The 19,365-nt window shown below is 43.1% G+C and overlaps 1 protein-coding gene across 1 annotated transcript in view; it reads right to left on the bottom strand.

Moving 5' to 3' along the window:
• Positions 1 to 19,365, bottom strand: part of Cstpp1 (centriolar satellite-associated tubulin polyglutamylase complex regulator 1) — a 182,083-nt gene that overhangs the window by 107,923 nt on the left and 54,795 nt on the right. Inside the window, exon 3 of the mRNA XM_075961369.1 lies at positions 8,927 to 9,057. Coding sequence (XP_075817484.1) covers positions 8,927 to 9,057 — 131 coding nt within the window. The remainder of the gene's footprint in view (positions 1 to 8,926; positions 9,058 to 19,365) is intronic.

Consider the following 19,365-nt stretch of genomic DNA (forward strand, 5'->3'; position numbering starts at 1 on the left):
GTCCTTGGGAACGGCTTGCGGGGTTTCTAGGGCTGAGGATGCACCTCCAGCTGGTAGAGGGCTTGCCTAGCAGGCACTGCTTAAAAATATACATGGAGGGGCATCCCTGGGATAGCATCACTCCGGAGCCAGAGGCAGAAGGATCATAACGTCAGGGTCATCCTTGGCTACCTACTGAGTTCAAGGCCAGATGGACAAGAGACACTTTCTCAAAAAACAGCCAACAAAACCCAGGTTGAATAGTGACCTAGTTTAAAGAAAGAGACTAAAGGTGGGTCAACACTAATCTCCATTTTTTTAAAGATATGTTTTTAATCTTGTGTGTACATGTTGGGGGTATGTGCATATGAGTGCAAGATGCCCTTGGAGGTCAGAAGCATTGGACTGCAATGGAGCTTGAGTTAGAGGCAGCCGTGAGCTGCCTAGTGCGGGTGCTGACACTGAACTCAGATCCTCTTCTAGAGTGACACTCTTCCCCCCTGAGTCACCTCTCAAGCAGCCCCTCAGAAGAGCTTCTACTGATAGTACACTACTTTCCCAGCATGGTAAAGTCAAACGATCATTAAGTCCAACCATTGCGGTATGTCCACAGTTACTTATAGGTTGGATTAATGCTTTGCTGTTTTTTGTTTTGTAGAGCTGAAACTGAACCCAGGCCTTAGGCATGCCAGGCATGTGCTAAACCACTGAGCTACACCCCACCCCTTAATACTCTGCTTTTAAGCTGCTGAGATTCTTACTCAGTAAACACCAGGCATATTTTGAGGTCTTTCCATCTGACTGGAATGTCTGGCCTGCTGTTTTCTGGTGATTGTTTAAATTCATAAACTGTGTAAAGTTTGTAGTTGGCGGTTCACATATCCCTGAACAACCTTTCTCAGTCTTATTCTAGTCTGCACTGTCTGGCTACCTCAGCCTCCCTGGGCCCTACTCTCTACCTGTGTAACTCCAGAACACTGTCATGCTCTTTGAATATTTTTTCCTTACACTGTTAGGGGTGGAAGCAGGATTGACATTCATGGTCCTCTTTGGCTACACAGGAACTTTGAAGGCAGCCTGGGACACTTGAGACCCCATCTCAAAACAAAGAACAAAGGTTATTACGACTCTGTCTCAAAATGAATAAGTAAATAAGTAATAAAATAAAAAAGAGAGAAAGAGGAGGAAAAGGAATGCTGGGCGGTGATGGTACATGCCTTTAAGGATTTCTATGAGTTCAAGGCCAGCCTGGTCAACTGCTTCTAGGGTCTCATTGTGACCACTGACTGGTAACCAGTATATGACAGTCGTTGTTCTAGGGTCTCATTGTGACCACTGACTGGTAACCAGTATATGACAGTCGTTGTTCTAGGGTCTCATTGTGACCACTGACTGGTAACCAGTATATGACAGTCGTTGTTCTAGGGTCTCATTGTGACCACTGACTGGTAACCAGTATATGACAGTCGTTGTTCTAGGGTCTCATTGTGACCACTGACTGGTAACCAGTATATGACAGTCGTTGTTCTAGGGTCTCATTGTGACCACTGACTGGTAACCAGTATATGACAGTCGTTGTTCTAGGGTCTCATTGTGACCACTGACTGGTAACCAGTATATGACAGTCGTTGTTCTAGGGTCTCATTGTGACCACTGACTGGTAACCAGTATATGACAGTCGTTGTTCTAGGGTCTCATTGTGACCACTGACTGGTAACCAGTATATGACAGTCGTTGTTCTAGGGTCTCATTGTGACCACTGACTGGTAACCAGTATATGACAGTCGTTGTTCTAGGGTCTCATTGTGACCACTGACTGGTAACCAGTATATGACAGTCGTTGTTCTAGGGTCTCATTGTGACCACTGACTGGTAACCAGTATATGACAGTCGTTGTTCTAGGGTCTCATTGTGACCACTGACTGGTAACCAGTATATGACAGTCGTTGTTCTAGGGTCTCATTGTGACCACTGACTGGTAACCAGTATATGACAGTCGTTGTTCTAGGGTCTCATTGTGACCACTGACTGGTAACCAGTATATGACAGTCGTTGTTCTAGGGTCTCATTGTGACCACTGACTGGTAACCAGTATATGACAGTCGTTGTTCTAGGGTCTCATTGTGACCACTGACTGGTAACCAGTATATGACAGTCGTTGTTCTAGGGTCTCATTGTGACCACTGACTGGTAACCAGTATATGACAGTCGTTGTTCTAGGGTCTCATTGTGACCACTGACTGGTAACCAGTATATGACAGTCGTTGTTCTAGGGTCTCATTGTGACCACTGACTGGTAACCAGTATATGACAGTCGTTGTTCTAGGGTCTCATTGTGACCACTGACTGGTAACCAGTATATGACAGTCGTTGTTCTAGGGTCTCATTGTGACCACTGACTGGTAACCAGTATATGACAGTCGTTGTTCTAGGGTCTCATTGTGACCACTGACTGGTAACCAGTATATGACAGTCGTTGTTCTAGGGTCTCATTGTGACCACTGACTGGTAACCAGTATATGACAGTCGTTGTTCTAGGGTCTCATTGTGACCACTGACTGGTAACCAGTATATGACAGTCGTTGTTCTAGGGTCTCATTGTGACCACTGACTGGTAACCAGTATATGACAGTCGTTGTTCTAGGGTCTCATTGTGACCACTGACTGGTAACCAGTATATGACAGTCGTTGTTCTAGGGTCTCATTGTGACCACTGACTGGTAACCAGTATATGACAGTCGTTGTTCTAGGGTCTCATTGTGACCACTGACTGGTAACCAGTATATGACAGTCGTTGTTCTAGGGTCTCATTGTGACCACTGACTGGTAACCAGTATATGACAGTCGTTGTTCTAGGGTCTCATTGTGACCACTGACTGGTAACCAGTATATGACAGTCGTTGTTCCAGTATTAGTTGTGTCACGATAACAATTCTCTTTTTTTTCCTGTTTATTTATTTATTAAAGATTTCTGTCTCTTCCTCGCCACCGCCTCCCATTTCCCTCCTCCTCCCCCAATCAAGTTCCCCTCCCTTGTCAGCCCATAGAGCAATCAGGGTTCCCTGCCCTGTGGGAAGTCCAAGGACCGCCCACCTCCATCCAGGTCTAGTAAGTTGAGCATCCAAACTGCCTAGGCTCCCCCAAAGCCAGTACGTGCAGTAGGATCAAAAACCCATTGCCATTGTTCTTGAGTTCTCAGTAGTCCTCATTGTCCGCTATGTTCAGAGAGTCCGGTTTTATCCCAGGCTTTTTCAGACACAGGCCAGCTGGCCTTGATGAGTTCCCGATAGAACATCCCCATTGTCTCAGTGTGTGGGTGCACCCCTTGCGGTCCTGAGTTCCATGCTCGTACTCTCTCTCCTTCTGCTCCTGATTTGGACCTTGGGATTTCAGTCCGGTGCTCCAAAGTGGGTCTCTGTCTCTGTCTCCTTTCATCGCCTGATGAAGGTTAATATTCAGGAGGATGCCTATATGTTTTTCTTTGGGTTCTCCTTATTTAGCTTCTCTAAGATCACTAATTATAGGCTCAATGTCCTTTGTTTATGGCTAGAAACCAAATATGAGTGAGTACATCCAATGTTCCTCTTTTGGGGTCTGGCTTACCTCACTCAGGATAGTGTTTTCTATTTCCATCCATTTGTATGCAAAATTTACTTTGAGTAGATGCCTGTCTTTGTGGTTGAGATGTGTTTCTTGCAAACAGCAGAATATTGGATCCTGTTTTCGTATCCAATCTCTTAGCCTGTGCCATTTTATAGGTGAATTGAGCCCATTAATATTAAGTGATATTAATGACCAATGGTTGTTTACTCCAGTTATTCTTATTGTTTTTGGTAGTAGAGTTTGTGTGTCTCCCTTCTTTGAGTTGTGCTGGTGAAGGGTCGCTAGATGCCTGAGTTATTGTAGGCAGTGTTGGCGATGTTGGGTCCCTTGGGTTGCAATTTTCCTTCTATTACTTTCTGTAGGGCTGGATTTGTGGCTACGTATTGTTTAAATTTGTTCTTATGCTGGAATGTCTTGATTTCTCCATTGAGAGTGAACAGTAGCTTGGCTGGGTATAGTAGTTTGGGTTTGCATCCATGGTCTCTTAGCTTCTAAAGTACCTCTATCCAGGACCTTCTGGCTTTCATGGTTTCCATAGAGAAGTCAGGTGTAAGTCTGATTGGTTTACCTTTATAAGTTACTTGGCCTTTTTCCTTTGCAGCTCTTAATATTCTTTCTTTAACCTGTGTATTTAGTGTTTTGATTATTATAGGGAGACGGGATGTTTTTCTTTGATCCAGTCTGTTTGGTGTTCTGTATGCTTCTTGAATATTCAAAGGAATATCTTTCTTTATGTTGGGAAAGTTTTCTTCCATAATTTTGTTAAAAATATTTTCTGGGCCTTTGAGCTGTGACTCTTCTCCTTCTTCTATTCCTATTATTCTTAGGTTTGGTCTTTTTATTGTGTCCCATATTTCCTGAATGTTTTGTGATGAGAATTTGTTGGCTTTGCTGTTTTCTTTGATCAGTGCGTTTATTTTCTCTATGCTGTCCTCGGAATCTAAGATTCTTTCTTCTATCTCTTGTATTCTATTGATTATGCTTGTTTCTGTAGGCTCTGCTCGTTGACCTAGATTTTCCCTATCCAACTGGTCCTCCGTTTGTGTTTTCTTCCTTGCTTCCATTTCAGTTTTCAATTCTTGAACTGTTTCCATTACCTGTTTGATCGTTTTTTTCTTGGTTTCCCAGGGTATCATGTACGTATTTACTCATTTCTTCAAGCTTTTGGTTATACTTCTTATCCATTTCTAGAAGGGCGTTTTTCACATGTTGTTTAAGGGACTCTATTGTTTTCATAGAGTCAATTTTTTCCACTTCTTCTGTATTAGGGTGTTCAAGTCCTTCTGTTGTAAGATCATTGGGTTCTGGTGTTTTCATGTTGTTTTTGAGATTATTGGGTGAATTTTTGCCTTGGCGCCTGCCCATCTCCTCCTATCGATGCTATCTAATGGGTCTTTTAAAACCGGTTCAGGTTTCCCTGCTGGCCAGGGGCTCTTCTTACAAAATGCCCTCGCTCTGTTTCCTGGCTCCTGCCGGGGGCCACGATCCCTCTCACCCCTCAGAAGGGTCTTCAGGAACAGGACCCGGCTCCTCTTTTGCTAGGGACCTCACCAAAGGCCTACCTCTTTGATTTAATTGTAGTGGGGCGATCTGCTCTCGGTGTTGTGCGCCGGTCCCGGCGCATCATCCGCCGCTGCGCCGGTCCCCAGTGTCCCCAGTGTCCTCCTGCGCCGTCCGCCTGTGCAGTCCCTAAAGAAAATTTTTAATTGAGGTGGCTCGCCTACAGTTTCAGAGGTTCAGTCCATTATCACCATTGTGGGGAGCACGGAGATGGGCAGGCAGATGTGGTGCTGGAGCCTAGAATGCTGCATCTTGCAGGCAACAGGAAGTTGACTTGACAATTCTCTTGATAGATATTCTTCACAATAGAATTACCTACTATTATTTTATCAACTGAAAATATATGTCAAATACGTATTTCTGTTGGTAAAGAACAAAGCCCCTAGCTACATTCTTATTGAAAGAAACTGAACAAAAACCTCTTTGGGGCTGATACTCCCCAACAGAAGCAAAGATTAACTTCAAACGAATTTCAGTCTTTTTTAGGCTCAGAAAATTCAGATTAATCTCTCCACACTGAAAGAAATACCAAAGCAAGGGGATGAATTTTAAAGGTCTTTTACATTTGAATAGATCTTTCTGCTTCCAAAAGTCTAAAGTTGCCCAGATAGCAAGAGGTTTACTGTAGTGTTCATAATATTATCTGAAACTCAGACACAAGGAAATTAGCACCATTCAGAACTCAGCCGTACAGAAATGACACTGAATCTCTGTACTTGCTAAAAACTGCAAGGAAATGTTTCTTGCCAGAGGGGTCAGCTCCTTAAGTTTCTACAGGTGGCTTTGTTTTAGACAGGCTGGAACTGCAAACTCCTCTGCTACCTCCCAGAAGGTTCAGCCTCTTCCTGTGAATGCAAATGTGAATGCAATGCTGTAAGGAAGTTATCTGTAGAACAGCACAGTGCAGCTCGGCTGTGTCAGTGCCTGGCATCGAACTGGGGTAGGGGTTAATAAATCTTTTCCTTCTAAGTTCTGCCTCCAAGAGCTTTTGCTCATTCCAGATTAAAACCAGGAACTGACACACTCTGGAAGGTGTTCCAAAGTTCCTGGAAGAAGTGGAGACAGTATTGAAGTGTTTGAGAAAAGATTTTAGGTTCATCTAGACACAAACTTTGCAGTTGGTCTTTAAGAAGTCGGAAGCTCCATAACTGAGAAGCCTAGAAATGAGTGTCAAGTCTGAATCTGGGTCTTGCTTATGGCCAGAGGATCACAGGGAATGTGGGAGCTACTTTCCTCAACAGCTGGATGCATCACTGGCAGCTGCGATTAGAAAGATAAAGAAATCCACATCTGCTTAGAGTTCAAATGTTATATGAATCCCTTGTGAAAGTACATAAATTCCTGAAGAGTCCTACTCCTAAATCAAGAAAAAATAAGGGTATTCGGGCTGTTTTCCATAGTCATCTCTATATGCCATATCACCAAAACCAATCCAGCATTCTTCAGCATACTGGATCCTCAGTGAGTTTCTTATTACTGACCAAGGCACTAAGTAGGAATTGGCAAAGACAGAGTCTGCTGTAGTACAGACTTCACTTACACACAGTGTGTGGGCATTTACATAGAGACCAGTGGACCAGAGTTCACTTGAGGTTGAATCCACCTTTCATTTTGTAAAGGGAAAGATGCTATTGCCAGTACACTGGATACTTCTTGTGTGACAGGACAAAGCAGCCTTCAAAGCAGAAACAGTGGAAAAAGCATTGCGTGAGCACATCAACATATCCAGGTCTACTGCAGCTTGACAGCGAGCCAGCTGTGCAACCCTCCTCCAAGTTAAACAATTCCCATTTATTTAATTCTTTTTCTTCCTCAGAGTCAAGATTTTTATTAACAATTTTAATTTAATATAGGCTTAAACATAAGGCAGAAGAGAGAAAGAGAGGTGCTTAGAAAGTAAGCCAGGCCTGAAAGCATGGTTGTAAACTTCTCAAACAACAGGCAGTCACCCAAGTTACATAATTTGATTAATTACAAAGTGGGCAAAATGCTCATATTTTCTGTTTGTCAGGATAGTTGAAATGATCTAAGAAGATTCGAGATGATTTTTAAAAAGGTTACATAAAGAAGCAGAGACCTGCTCAGAACAGTATGGAGGAGCTTGTAAACTCAATGGACACAGCTGGACACTGTGCCCACCTACTTCCTCTACATGGTGAGCCTCCATATGAGTGCTTGGCATGGAACTCTGGTCTTCTGCAAGGGCAACAAGTGCTCTTAACCACTGAGTTAAGTCTCGGCCTCCTGTCCCCCATGTGTTTTGATGTCTTGCTATATAGCAACTCCTGATCCTCAACTTCCTAGTACTGGGATTACAGGTGTGTGCCACCATGTCCAGCTCAACAGTTTTTCTTTCCTATCATTTGAGTAGCAGCCCAAGAAGATTTCCTTCAAGATTTCCTTCACACTCACAATCAGCTGGTTGATAGAAGAGGCCTTGTTTTTGGCTTCTCTCAGGTTTTGACATGCCTTCCTCCTTAAAATTAAGCATTTATTTCAAGTGATACAACTCAATTTTCCCCTTGCACACTTATAGGCCACTATAGGGTTAGTAATTGCCTAATTGCAACGTCCTGCCTTGGAGAGTGGGAGGGTCAAGAAGAGGGAGAGAAGGAAGATAGCTCACTGCAGAGCACGGAACATGCGCAACACTTGAGTTCAGTACCTACAGAGACACCAGTCATGCCCCTAAATCAAAGGAACGGTAAGATCAAAGATCACTGAGCAGAATCGCTACAAAATATCTGGTGACAATGGAAGAGTTAGATAGAGGGAGAGGGAGAAAGAGCACAGTGCACTATTATAGAAATGGTGCCGGTCTGTATCTTGCATGGTAAGAACCTGCACAAAGCTTGAAACTGTAAAGAACACAAAGCTGAGAAATGCAGTGAGAGAAATGCCATAACATGTATTTACTTTATTCCTTTTACTTATTATATTGGCCAAGAGCAAAAACTTTGAAGTCAGGTTGCAAGGGCATTAATCTGGGTCTGTCATTCACTCTGTACCCTTCCCAGTTACTTAGCTCTCTGGTCCTATTTCAGAACTATACTCGGTTCTTAATGGGCATCACTGTGATGATGGCTAATAATATCTCTGACACAGTATAGTCATCTCCTCAAAATAAGGTACTCCAAAGCCTACAACCATAGGCTCAAACCGTATCAGAGGACCATACTAAAAACTGTACGGACTGGGGCTGGAGAGATGGCTCAGCGGTTAAGAGCACTGCCTGCTCTTCCAGAGGTCCTGAGTTCAATTCCCAGCAACCACATGGTGGCTCACAACCATCTGTAATGAGGTCTGGCGCCCTCCTCTGGCGTGGGAGCATACACAGAGGCAGAATGTTGTGTACATAATAAATAAATAAATAAATCTTTAAAAAAAAACTGTACGGGCTGGCAAGATGATCAGAAGGTAAAACATCACGTGCTATCAAGCCTGATGACCTGAGTTCAATCCCCAGAACCCCCAAGGTGGTAGGAGAGAAACGGCTCCTCAAAGCGGTCCTCTGACCTTCACGTGTGCACCGCTACCTTCAATGTGCATTCCAAACACCTTAAATAGGTCACCGCTACCTTCAACATGCATTCCAAACACCTGAAATAGGTCACTGCTACCTTCAACATGCATTCCAAACACCTTAAATAGGTCACTTTTGCAACCTACACATACATGAACAATATCCAATACATAAATGGTATTTTTAAAAAAGGAAAATGCTTGGAAAGGATAGAAAGGGGGAGGGGAGGGGATGGGGAGAAATAGAGTTAAGAAGACTTACCACCGTTTTTGCCTACAGTTCGAAAGCATCTCCAGAAGGCCCGTAGAAACGATGCCCGATTGTGAGGTGTCGCTTGGATAAAGCTGAATTCCCGGAAGAGAATGTGCGTTCCTTGGCATACACTGTTAAAACTGGAAGAAGAAAAATGAAAAATTCATCATTAGATGAAATTCAGAAGGCTGGAACCAGAATGAAATGTAAACCAGAGAGAAAGACCCACTGGTGAACAGGGGAGGGGTGTCTATTTTTTCCACTTGCAAAATTCTCAACTAGAGATTAGATCAAGTCCTTCTATAAAAACGTTTTTGTACAACTGGGGCCCCTGGAAGGTCATGTCACCTCTGCTGTGTGCCTCCCAGAAGATTTAAGGTTAAATGAGATTCCTTGTCTTTACCTGGATGAAACTGCTACTTGTATCTTCTGGGGTGCCTCTCCTTCACTCCCCCTGGCACCATGGCTGTCTGTTTTAGGGTGCTACAGTACTATGCGCACCCCTACAATACCTACAGAGACAATCCTACGTGTCAAAGGAGAGAGGTGATTCCAAAGGGACACCAGAGACAAAGTAGACACGGGGAGAAGTGGCCCCTAAATGAAAATGTGAAGCAAAGCCCCAGGGCTCCTGTGAGTCATTGTTCAAACTGGGCCAGGAACAGCAGGAAAAAATGCACTCTGTTGCTTTTGGATTTTCCTGCCAAAGAAATAGAGAGTGTAGAGCCCAGTGTAATCTACAAATGGAAATTCCATAGGAGACTAAGCAATTATCCAATAAACGTCACCACCAAGGGCAGCTTCAGACTCCAGAAACTCCTAAATTCCCTAACAGGAAAATGATAAGTGTAAAACATGCTTATTTTTGTGGCAACAAGACAGTAAAGTGAAGGTGGCAAGCAATAAGGGGGCATCAGTAACTTCCAATTCCAGTTGTCATTTGATGGCCATCTAAAAGAAGGATATGGATCACTGAACTGAACAAGAAAACATTTCAAGAGCCATCTCGTCCATTTCCCTTCTCACAGAGGAGCCCCCCGGGGAGACTGTCTACTGTCTTTAACAGAATATGTTATCACTTAGGATAAAACCAGCCTTTCTAATATTAACAGTGCTGTGGTGAATAATCAGATTAAATACTCTTCTCATGGAAAAACACCACAGAAATCAACATTTAACACACTACAAGGCCAGCTGAGAACATCTGGCAAGGCGTGGTATAGAAGAGAGGCCTTTAAAGCTATAAAAGGGTTAATCTAGCCATGAATTTATGGCAGTGCCATTGTCATCTTACACAAGGAAAATGAAAATTACAGCAAATGAGCCAGGATGGAGAAATGGGGCAGACTGCATTCCCAGCAAGTGGAGTCTAAAACGATAACACTGTATCCTAAATGTACGGAGCCATCTGACAATGACTCCCAAAGTCCCAAAGCATGTTTTATAGTCAGGGCAGAAAGGTAATGTCTAAGTCATGGTCTAAACTGCAGAGGAACTAATGATGGTGAAATCACATCCTTCACACAGTTTTTATTTATTTTTTTGTTAATTTTATTTTATTTTTTTTATTTTTTTTGTTTTTTTTATTTTTTTTAATTTATTTATTTATTAAAGATTTCTGTCTCTTCCCCGCCACCGCCTCCCATTTCCCTCCCCCTCCCCCAATTAAGTCCCCCCCCCAGCCCAAAAAGCAATCAGGGTTCCCTGTCCTGTGGGAAGTCCAAGGAACCCCCACCTCCATCCAGGTCTAGTAAGTTGAGCATCCAAACTGCCTAGGCTCCCACAAAGCCAGTACGTGCAGTAGGATCAAAAACCCATTGCCATTGTTCTTGAGTTCTCAGTAGTCCTCATTGTCTGCTATGTTCAGAGAGTCCGGTTTTATCCCAGGCTTTTCCAGACCCAGGCCAGCTGGCCTTGGTGAGTTCCCGATAGAACATCCCCATTGTCTCAGTGTGTGGGTACACCCCTCGCGGTCCTGAGTTCCTTGCTCGTGCTCTCTCTCCTTCTGCTCCTGATTTGGACCTTGAGATTTCAGTTCTGTGCTCCAATGTGGGTCTCTGTCTCCTTTCATCGCTTACATTGAGCCTATAATTAGTGATCCTAGAGAAGCTAAATAAGGAGAACCCAAAGAAAAACATATAGGCATCCTTCACACAGTTTTTAAATTTTAATTGTGTGTGTGCGCATAAATAAGACTGTAGGTGTCCACAGAGGCCACAGGTTTTCAACCCTGGTGGTGCTGCTGGTACAGGCAGGTGTGAATCATCTAATGTGAAAACTAGGAGTTAAATTTGAGCCTACGCACGTACATGCTCTTAACCACTGAGCCATCTCTCCAGCCCTTCAATGTGGTTCAGACCCTATCTCAAATGCAACAGCCCTCTGTGATTCTGTCCCCAGGAACACAGGCCATCATATCTCATCTATAAGTCCCTAATGATTCAACATGCTTTCTCCATTTAAATTTTTATTCATTTACTGGAGATGTGTGTGCCAAGGCACCCATGTGAAGGTCAGAGAATAACTTGTATGCATCAGTTCTTCCGTACCACGTGGACTCCAGGGATGGACTCAGGCCACACAATGCAATGTGAACCTCTCCAGCTTCAGCACGGCTGCTCTCCCTGTTTAGACACTCACTGGATGGGTAGACTTTGGGTCTGGCTAACTGCACTGCACGGCATCTTTTATTTGTAAGTTCTTTGTAGTAATTTTTTTTAATTTTTGTTTTTTCAAGACAGGGTTTCTCTGTGTAGCCTCGGCTGTCCTGGAACTAGGCCTATAGACCAGGCTGGCTTCAAACTCACAGAGATCTGCCTGCCTCTCTGCCTCCCAAGAGCAGGAATTAAAGGCATATGCCACCACTACTCAGAATAATAAAGTTTTAACTAAATAAAATGGATGAACCAACATTAAAAATACCATTAATCAGTCAGGCAGTGGTGGCACACACCTTTAATTCCATCACTTAGGAGGCAGAGGCAGGTGGATCTCATTGAATTTGAGGTCAGCCTGCTATACAAAATGAGTTCCAGGACAGCCAAGGCTGTTACACAGAAAAACCCTGTCTCCAAAAACAAAAATAAAAAATATTATCTCTAACTTTGAAGAAATACAATGAAAATGGAGCAGCATGTCATATCTACTAGACGTCTATGAGGAAGGACAGAGAGAGAGAAGGAAAGAGACATGCTAGGGAAAACTTGAAGAAACTAGGGCTGGAGCCTCGACACTGTTGAGAAAATACATGGGAGCCTTTCTGTAAAACAATTTTATGGTTTCTCAGTATTTTCAGTACTAGTTACATATCCAAAACAGAGAGAAGACATTTGTACACTAGAGCATGTACCCAAGCTTCTGCCATCCCATTACCCCCAGGGGATAGTGGGGGATGGTGCAGAGACAGAAGAAAGCCCAAAATATTGTCGGCCACCCAGTCAGCTATGTAGCAGAAAACTAACAGAGAGTCTGCCTCAAACAAGGTGTCATCTGACTTTAACATGCATTCAGTTGCACACATGCCCACAGTTGTACACACAAATGCACACACACACACACACACACACACACACACACACACACACACACGCACACACACAAGGAGAAGGAAATTCTCAGGTAAAACAAGACTGTGTCTACAAAAAGTTTAAGAACCCCATTTTAAAGAATGCACCTGCTTTTGTTTAACTTTGTGGTTTTACCTCCCAGTTTTTGTTGTTTTAAGATCATTACTATTGCTTTCATTGGCTCAGAGGCTCACTGGCTACCTTCCCAACATCAGTTTTCCTCATGTAGACAGGACTCTCAGTGCACAGGCATCTCGAGTGGGAGGCTTTTCCTCCCTCCAAGGAACAAACTCGCCTAGACCAGGTCACACACTGGATGACTTTAAACTCCATCTTGATATTATGATGATATCACTGAATTCCTGTGTAGCATGAACCCCTGAGTATTCAAATTTCACTACAAACATTCTTTCATTCTTTCAATTGTTGGGTTTTTTTTTCTGAAAGGCTGGAGTTTTATTCTTCAAAAAGTTGGCAAACCCCAAAGATATGTTTCTCTGTATAAATTGGTCCCTGAAGTAACAATCCCTGGATTTGTTCTTTCCTTCCTTGTGAAGCTCAGACAAGGCCTAAAGCTCTTAAATGTTTTTTTTGTTTTGTTTTGTTTTTTTGTTTTGCATTGACATTGTGCCACAGAATTTGGCAATGGTGACTTGATGAGAGAAGTCAGTGGAGCATGACCACTTGGCCTGGGTTGTAGAACTCTGGAGTTGTTTAGACAGCACACTTTAGCAGAAGCTGCTTGAAGCCACTGCTTCTTCTACAGAGCTACAAAGACCTTTCTAGACATGAGTTCAGACACGGTGTTTCTAGCCCTGTTATTATCTGCCTTCCCGTTATTCAATGTAGAGTGTACCTATGAGGGGGAAGTGAGTGATGGGCCTGTGCACAGGAGTGTTCTGACATTCTGACAAGGCGATTTTAATATGTAGTGCACTTGGAACGAGCCTCTATATACAGATACGAATCGGGAAACTGTTGGGTTCGTTTACTGCACATTCTCTGATGTAGGGAGTTCCCGGACTAGAACACAGAGACCAGGCCGGCTGGCTGAGCATAGTGGATCTGAGCTCTGCCCCTGGAGCCCATGTGCTATGTAGAGAGAACTGACTCCAGCTAGTCATCTTCTGGTTTCCATGTACACTTCATGGCTCTTGTGCGTGCGTACACACACACAAACACACACACGCACATGCATGCACATACTCTAAATCAATCAACAATGTGGTTTAGAAAAAAACAATCCAAGCACAGAGCCTGCCACACTGACAAGATCTTTGGATTCTAAAATAACCCCAAGCTAGGTTACAGAGCTGGGTCAGAGAGTAAAAGCACTTACCTGACGACCTGAGGCTATCCTCCAGGCCAGGGATGGTGGTGCACATCTTTTTTTTTTTTTTTTGACAGGATTTCTCTGTGTATTCCTGGCTGTCCTGGAATTCACTCTGTAGACCAGGCTGACCTCAAACTCAGAGATCCACCCGCCTCTGCCTCCTGAGTGCTGGGATTGAAGGTGTGGGCCACCACTGCCTTGTCTGTAAGGCTGACCAGTGGTACTGTTTTACTCTCTGATCTTCAGGCAAGTTTTATTTATTAAAATACAAGTGAAATATCATTATAGCCAGGGATACACACATCACACATCTTGTCTCAAAATGAAAAAGGAAAGAAAAAGTAAAAAAAAAAAAGTTGTCTTCCAACCCCCATGTGTCTGTCACACACAAATAGTAATTTATAAAGTAAAACAAAAAAAGATTAGTCCTAAATTTTGGAGGAATTCAATAGGAACTAACCAATCCTCAATCACTATGTAATGAGCCAGGCTGGGACACAGAGCAGTCACGGAGGTGTGGCTCACAGTTTCTGTGAAGGACCCAGACGAGCCACCAGGTCACTGCAGCACAGGCATTTCAGGCCAAGATTTGTTTTCTGACCAGGTAACTGTCCTAGCGGAGTTCATCTCCAGACCGGGATAGCAGTGATAGACTTTCCTGCCGTGCAAAGAGAAGAACCTATGAGAGCCCACAGGCCTTAAGGGCTATGAAAAGTCTCTGCAGGGGGAAGATAAAGCCCTGGTTTCTTTCCTCGGTCACTTCAAATGCAGCCACCAGATCCCATAAGAACTTTCCTAAAATAGAAGTGGAACAGAGCACTTATCCCAAACAGGCCTGTTGTTAAGGACAGAGGAGCCCGTTTCCATACAGGTCACTTCCCAGAAAGGCTAGGGGCTTAGTTCTCACATGTGGCTTCTCTGAGAGTTGATTATCTCATGTGCATGTGGGTGTGTACACGCCACTGTGTCCTATAAGAACAACCTCCAAGAGTGGATTCTCTCCTACCATATGGGTCCAAGGAATGGCAGCAGACACTTGTATCCACTGAGCCGTCTTACCAGTCCAGGATCTTTGTTTATAATAGTCAAATTCCTGCCACAGTTTCATTTTTTTCTTTTCATTATATGTACGTGTGTGTGTATGTATATGTATATGTAGGGAGCGTGAACATGAGTGCAGGTGTTTTAGGCAGGAGGGCAGGCCTTGGATCTAGTAGGGCTAGAGTTACAGGTAGTTGTGAACTGCTCAGTGTGGGTGCTGGGAACCAAACCCAGCTCCTCAGCAAGAGCAGTATGTGCTCTTAAGTGTTAGGCCATCTTACTAATCTCCCTTTTCTTTTTTTTAAAGACAGAATCTTACTATATAGGCCAGAATGTGCTCTCTCTCTCTTTTCATTTTTATTTATGTGTGTGGGGACATGTGTGTATTATGTATGTTTGAGTGTGAACACACCACCTTGCCAAGAAAAGGTCTCTGTTGATATTTCTATCACACTCCACATTCCCAGCCGGTTGACCACAAACTTCAGGGCAATCATCCTGTCCTAATGTGGGCTCCGAGGCCGAATTCAGGACAACAGGATTGCACACACACTTATGACCACTAATATCTGAATTCAGGACAACAGGATTGCACACACACTTATGACCACTAATATCTTGCTGGCCCTGCAATGTTCTGGAATTCACAATCCTCTTGCCTCAATCTTCTGAGTATTTGGATTACATACCTACCGCCAGAGTTTCAAACTCTTTTGAAGTCTTCAGGCTTCCAAACACATTTTTCTTTCTTTGTTTTTCTCAAGACAGGGTTTCTCTATAGCTTTGGAGCCTGTCCTGGAAATAGCTCTTGTAGACCAGGCTGGCCTCAAACTCAGAGATCCACCTGCCTTTGCCTCCTGAGTACTGGGATTAAAGGCTGCACCACCACTGCCCGGCCAAACACATTTCTTAAAGCTTGCTATGGTCCACTGCTGACTATCTCTGGATTCAGCTCCTTCCCACTGAGCATTAGCAGAGAAGCAAGATGATTGAGTATCAGCTGCAACCTCAGCTGCTTCCCTGGGAGCGCACGTGTGAAGGAGCCCTCACATCTCTTGTCAGGTTAGTCACTGCAAGTGTGAAGGAACCCTCACATCTCTTGTCAGGTTAGTCACTCACTGCAAATGAGGACAGGAAAAGCATGCACCTCAGGATGGGAAATCAACACAAAGCATTAGGGGACAGCTTACTGAGTCTATGCTCTTTATAGCAAAGGAAAAAATTTAAATATAAACATTGTGGTAATTAAAAATACTTTTTATACTAGGCAGTGGGATGCATACCTTTTATCCCAGCACTCGGGAGGAAGAGGCAGGTGGATCTCTGAGTTGAAGGCCAACCTGGTCTACAGAGTGAGCTCCAGGACAGCCAAAGCTACACAGAGAAACCCTGTCTTGAAAAACTAAAATAAAAACAAGCAAACATAAAATGCTTTTCATGTGGTATATTTTACAATCAGGTTGCCATAAATGTCCTTTGTCTTTTTACAAGGTTTTTGATCCTTTTACCCAAGGCCTCTTAAAGAGCTTCCAAGATTTTGTCTAATTTCACTTGGAATCCAAAGTAATTACATTTCATATTTTCTCTGGGGGAAACATCCCCTAACTGTGCAGAGGAGCCTGGACAGAGACTGTTCTCCTTCGCACGTTTTCCAGGATTCTGGTGATGACGGATGTCACAAAATAATTCCACACCAGGTCAGAATTATGAACAATAAAGGATTATTTAAATAAATAAGGGAAAACTTAGAGATCACTGTCCTAGACAACAGTCTTCAGCATGAACAGGAACAGAGTCTAGCAGTCGGAAGCGGGAGCCAGAAGCAAGAGTGTGGGCACAAGTTTACCGCTGCTTTTACAGTATAAGAGACCATACCCAAATGGGCTGGTATCTTAAAGCTATTGGCTGAAGGGGCAGAATATGCTCCCACAGCACCTCCTACTTTTGTTTAAATAAGAGAGTTCCAAACCCAATGCAAAACTATATACAATAGGAATAGATATCAAGTATAATTAGTATAACCAGCATAAACAATATTAAGCAAGGAATGTATGGTAAATGTTTTAATAAACATCCTATCCTAAGGAGTCTAAGTGTTGTATAGGAAATGGCTTGGCTAGATCATAAAAGAACAGTAACTATGACTATATAATCTTCAACCCCATCAAAGGCCTAAGTAGGGAGATAATATTACTTTAGCAGACAGGAAGTACAATCAAGCAGCTTCCAAAGTGAGCAATATACGATGGAGACAATTAGCTACCTGAGCAATCACCCAAAGTCTCATTTGCAATGTTGAAGCAACCAACTTTGGTTAAGGCCTAGCACAACTGACAGACCATTTTTAGAGGCAGGAAATTTTTCAGAACAGTCTTAACCCTGTCTTGGCAAGATTCATTCCCAGATATCATGTACTTTGTCAATGGTTGAGGCATGGGCAGTTCCTTGCCCAAAGGCCAATGGTGCAAGAAGAAATTAAACAAGTGGAGTGTCTTGGTGCTCAACATTCTCTCGGGAATAGATTGGTGCTGTAGGGAGCAGTCAGATCTCATGTCAACAGAACTCTGAGTTATTTAAATGCAATGTTCCACAGACCCTCGACTGTTGAAGATTACCTGTCTAGACAGAATACAATCTCTATGTATCTAAAAACCTCCTTTTCACCAGCATTCAGCCTAGCTTTCCCTGCCTACCTAAGTTCTGCTTTGCTATAGGTCCAAAGCAGTTTCTTTATTAATTAATGGTAATCACAGAACACAGAGGGGACTCCACATTACCTCCCCTTTTCTGTTTAAACAAAAAGAAAGGCTTTAACTTTAACATAGTAAAATTACATATAACAAAACAGGTATCAAGTAAGAATTGCAGTTATAATATTTATATCTACTTTATCTTTTATCATAAAAAAGGAAAACTATAATAATAACTATCTATTCTTCAACTTGATCAAAGACTTCAGAAGGATATAATAATACCTAAGTAAACAGGAAGTACATTGTAAGCAACTTCCAAAACTCTAGAAATGGTAGAGACATCTCGCAACCTGGACAGTCAACCAAAGTTCCGCTGTATCTTTGGGGCATCCATCTTCAGACTACTAGTCCATAGTATCCAGCAGATTCTTTCATGAAGCAGGAAATTTTTTTTTTTTTTGGTTTTTCGAGACAGGGTTTCTCTGTGGTTTTGGAGCCTGTCCTGGAACTAGCTCTAGTAGACCAGGCTGGTCTCGAACTCACAGAGATCCACCTGCCTCTACCTCCCGAGTGCTGGGATTAAAGGCGTGCGCCACCACCGCCCGGCGAAGCAGGAAATTTTGAAGACAGTTCAGCCTATATTGGCAGTTTGTCAGTCACTTCTTCTGTGTCCTGCAGAATGTCTTGCAGATTCTTTCATGAAGCAGAAACCCCAAAAGATCGTCTCACCTTTATTTAGGCAAGTTCAGCAGTCATTTTTCTGTGGGTTCTCTGTGTCCAGTCAAGCAGTCCAGGCAAGGGCAGTTTCTTGCCCAAATGGCTAACCAACTCCATGAGGAGCCTCTTCAATGTCCATCTTCCTCTTGAAGTAGCTTGTGCTGCCAGGAGCAGACGTGTCTCACTGTCATGAAAAGTCTTAAGTTCTTAAACATTTTAAATGCCATATTCTGAAGGTCTCTGAAAGATTTGGAGACTACCTGTCTAACTGAAATATATCTCTATACATCTAGAAAATCTAACTAACATGACTACAAGCTTGACTATTATAGATGACTATCTATTAACCTATATTTTAATTATACATTACATTTTTAAATGAACTGCACAATCATAATACATTAATCAAGAGCAGAAATTAGGCCGGGCGGTGGTGGCGCACGCCTTTAATCCCAGCACTAGGGAGGCAGAGGCAGGCGGATCTCTGTGAGTTCAAGGCCAGCCTGGTCTACAAGAGCTAGTTCCGGGTTGGGCACCAAAGCTACAGAGAAACCCTGTCTCGAAAAACCAAAAAAAAAAAAAAAAAAAAAAAAAAAGAAAGAAAAAGAGCAAAAATTACATATAACAAAATTGACCTTAAATTTGTATCACTAGACCAAGATCCACACCAATGCAAAGCATCCTCTCTTACATCTGCTGCATCTGCACTACTGTGCAGGTCTTGCTTCCGTCTCGCCCACCTTCTGTCATCTCTTCTCTTCACTCTGTCTTAAGGCACACATCTCTTTTGTCACCCAGCTCCCCTTGTCCATGTTTCGTGCTACAGGAGAGGGGAGACATTTGCAAATCTTACACTTCCCCTCTGACAGATTCTTCTCAGCCAGACCTCACGACAGCTTTTCTCCAGTTTCCTCCCAGATCACCTACTTTGCATATAATTTCTTATTTCTCCCTCTTCCTCTTTTCTTTCTTTCTTCCTTTTTTTTTAAACGTCTTCAAATCAGGACTAACATCATCTCCACATCACCCTCACATTGAGCATCTGGTCTCTGCTCCGCACCAACCCCTTTTTCTCTTTCCTTTGGATGCTGGAGCTAG

This window comes from Microtus pennsylvanicus, chromosome 2, assembly GCF_037038515.1.
Source record: "Microtus pennsylvanicus isolate mMicPen1 chromosome 2, mMicPen1.hap1, whole genome shotgun sequence".
Lineage (NCBI taxonomy): Eukaryota > Metazoa > Chordata > Mammalia > Rodentia > Cricetidae > Microtus > Microtus pennsylvanicus.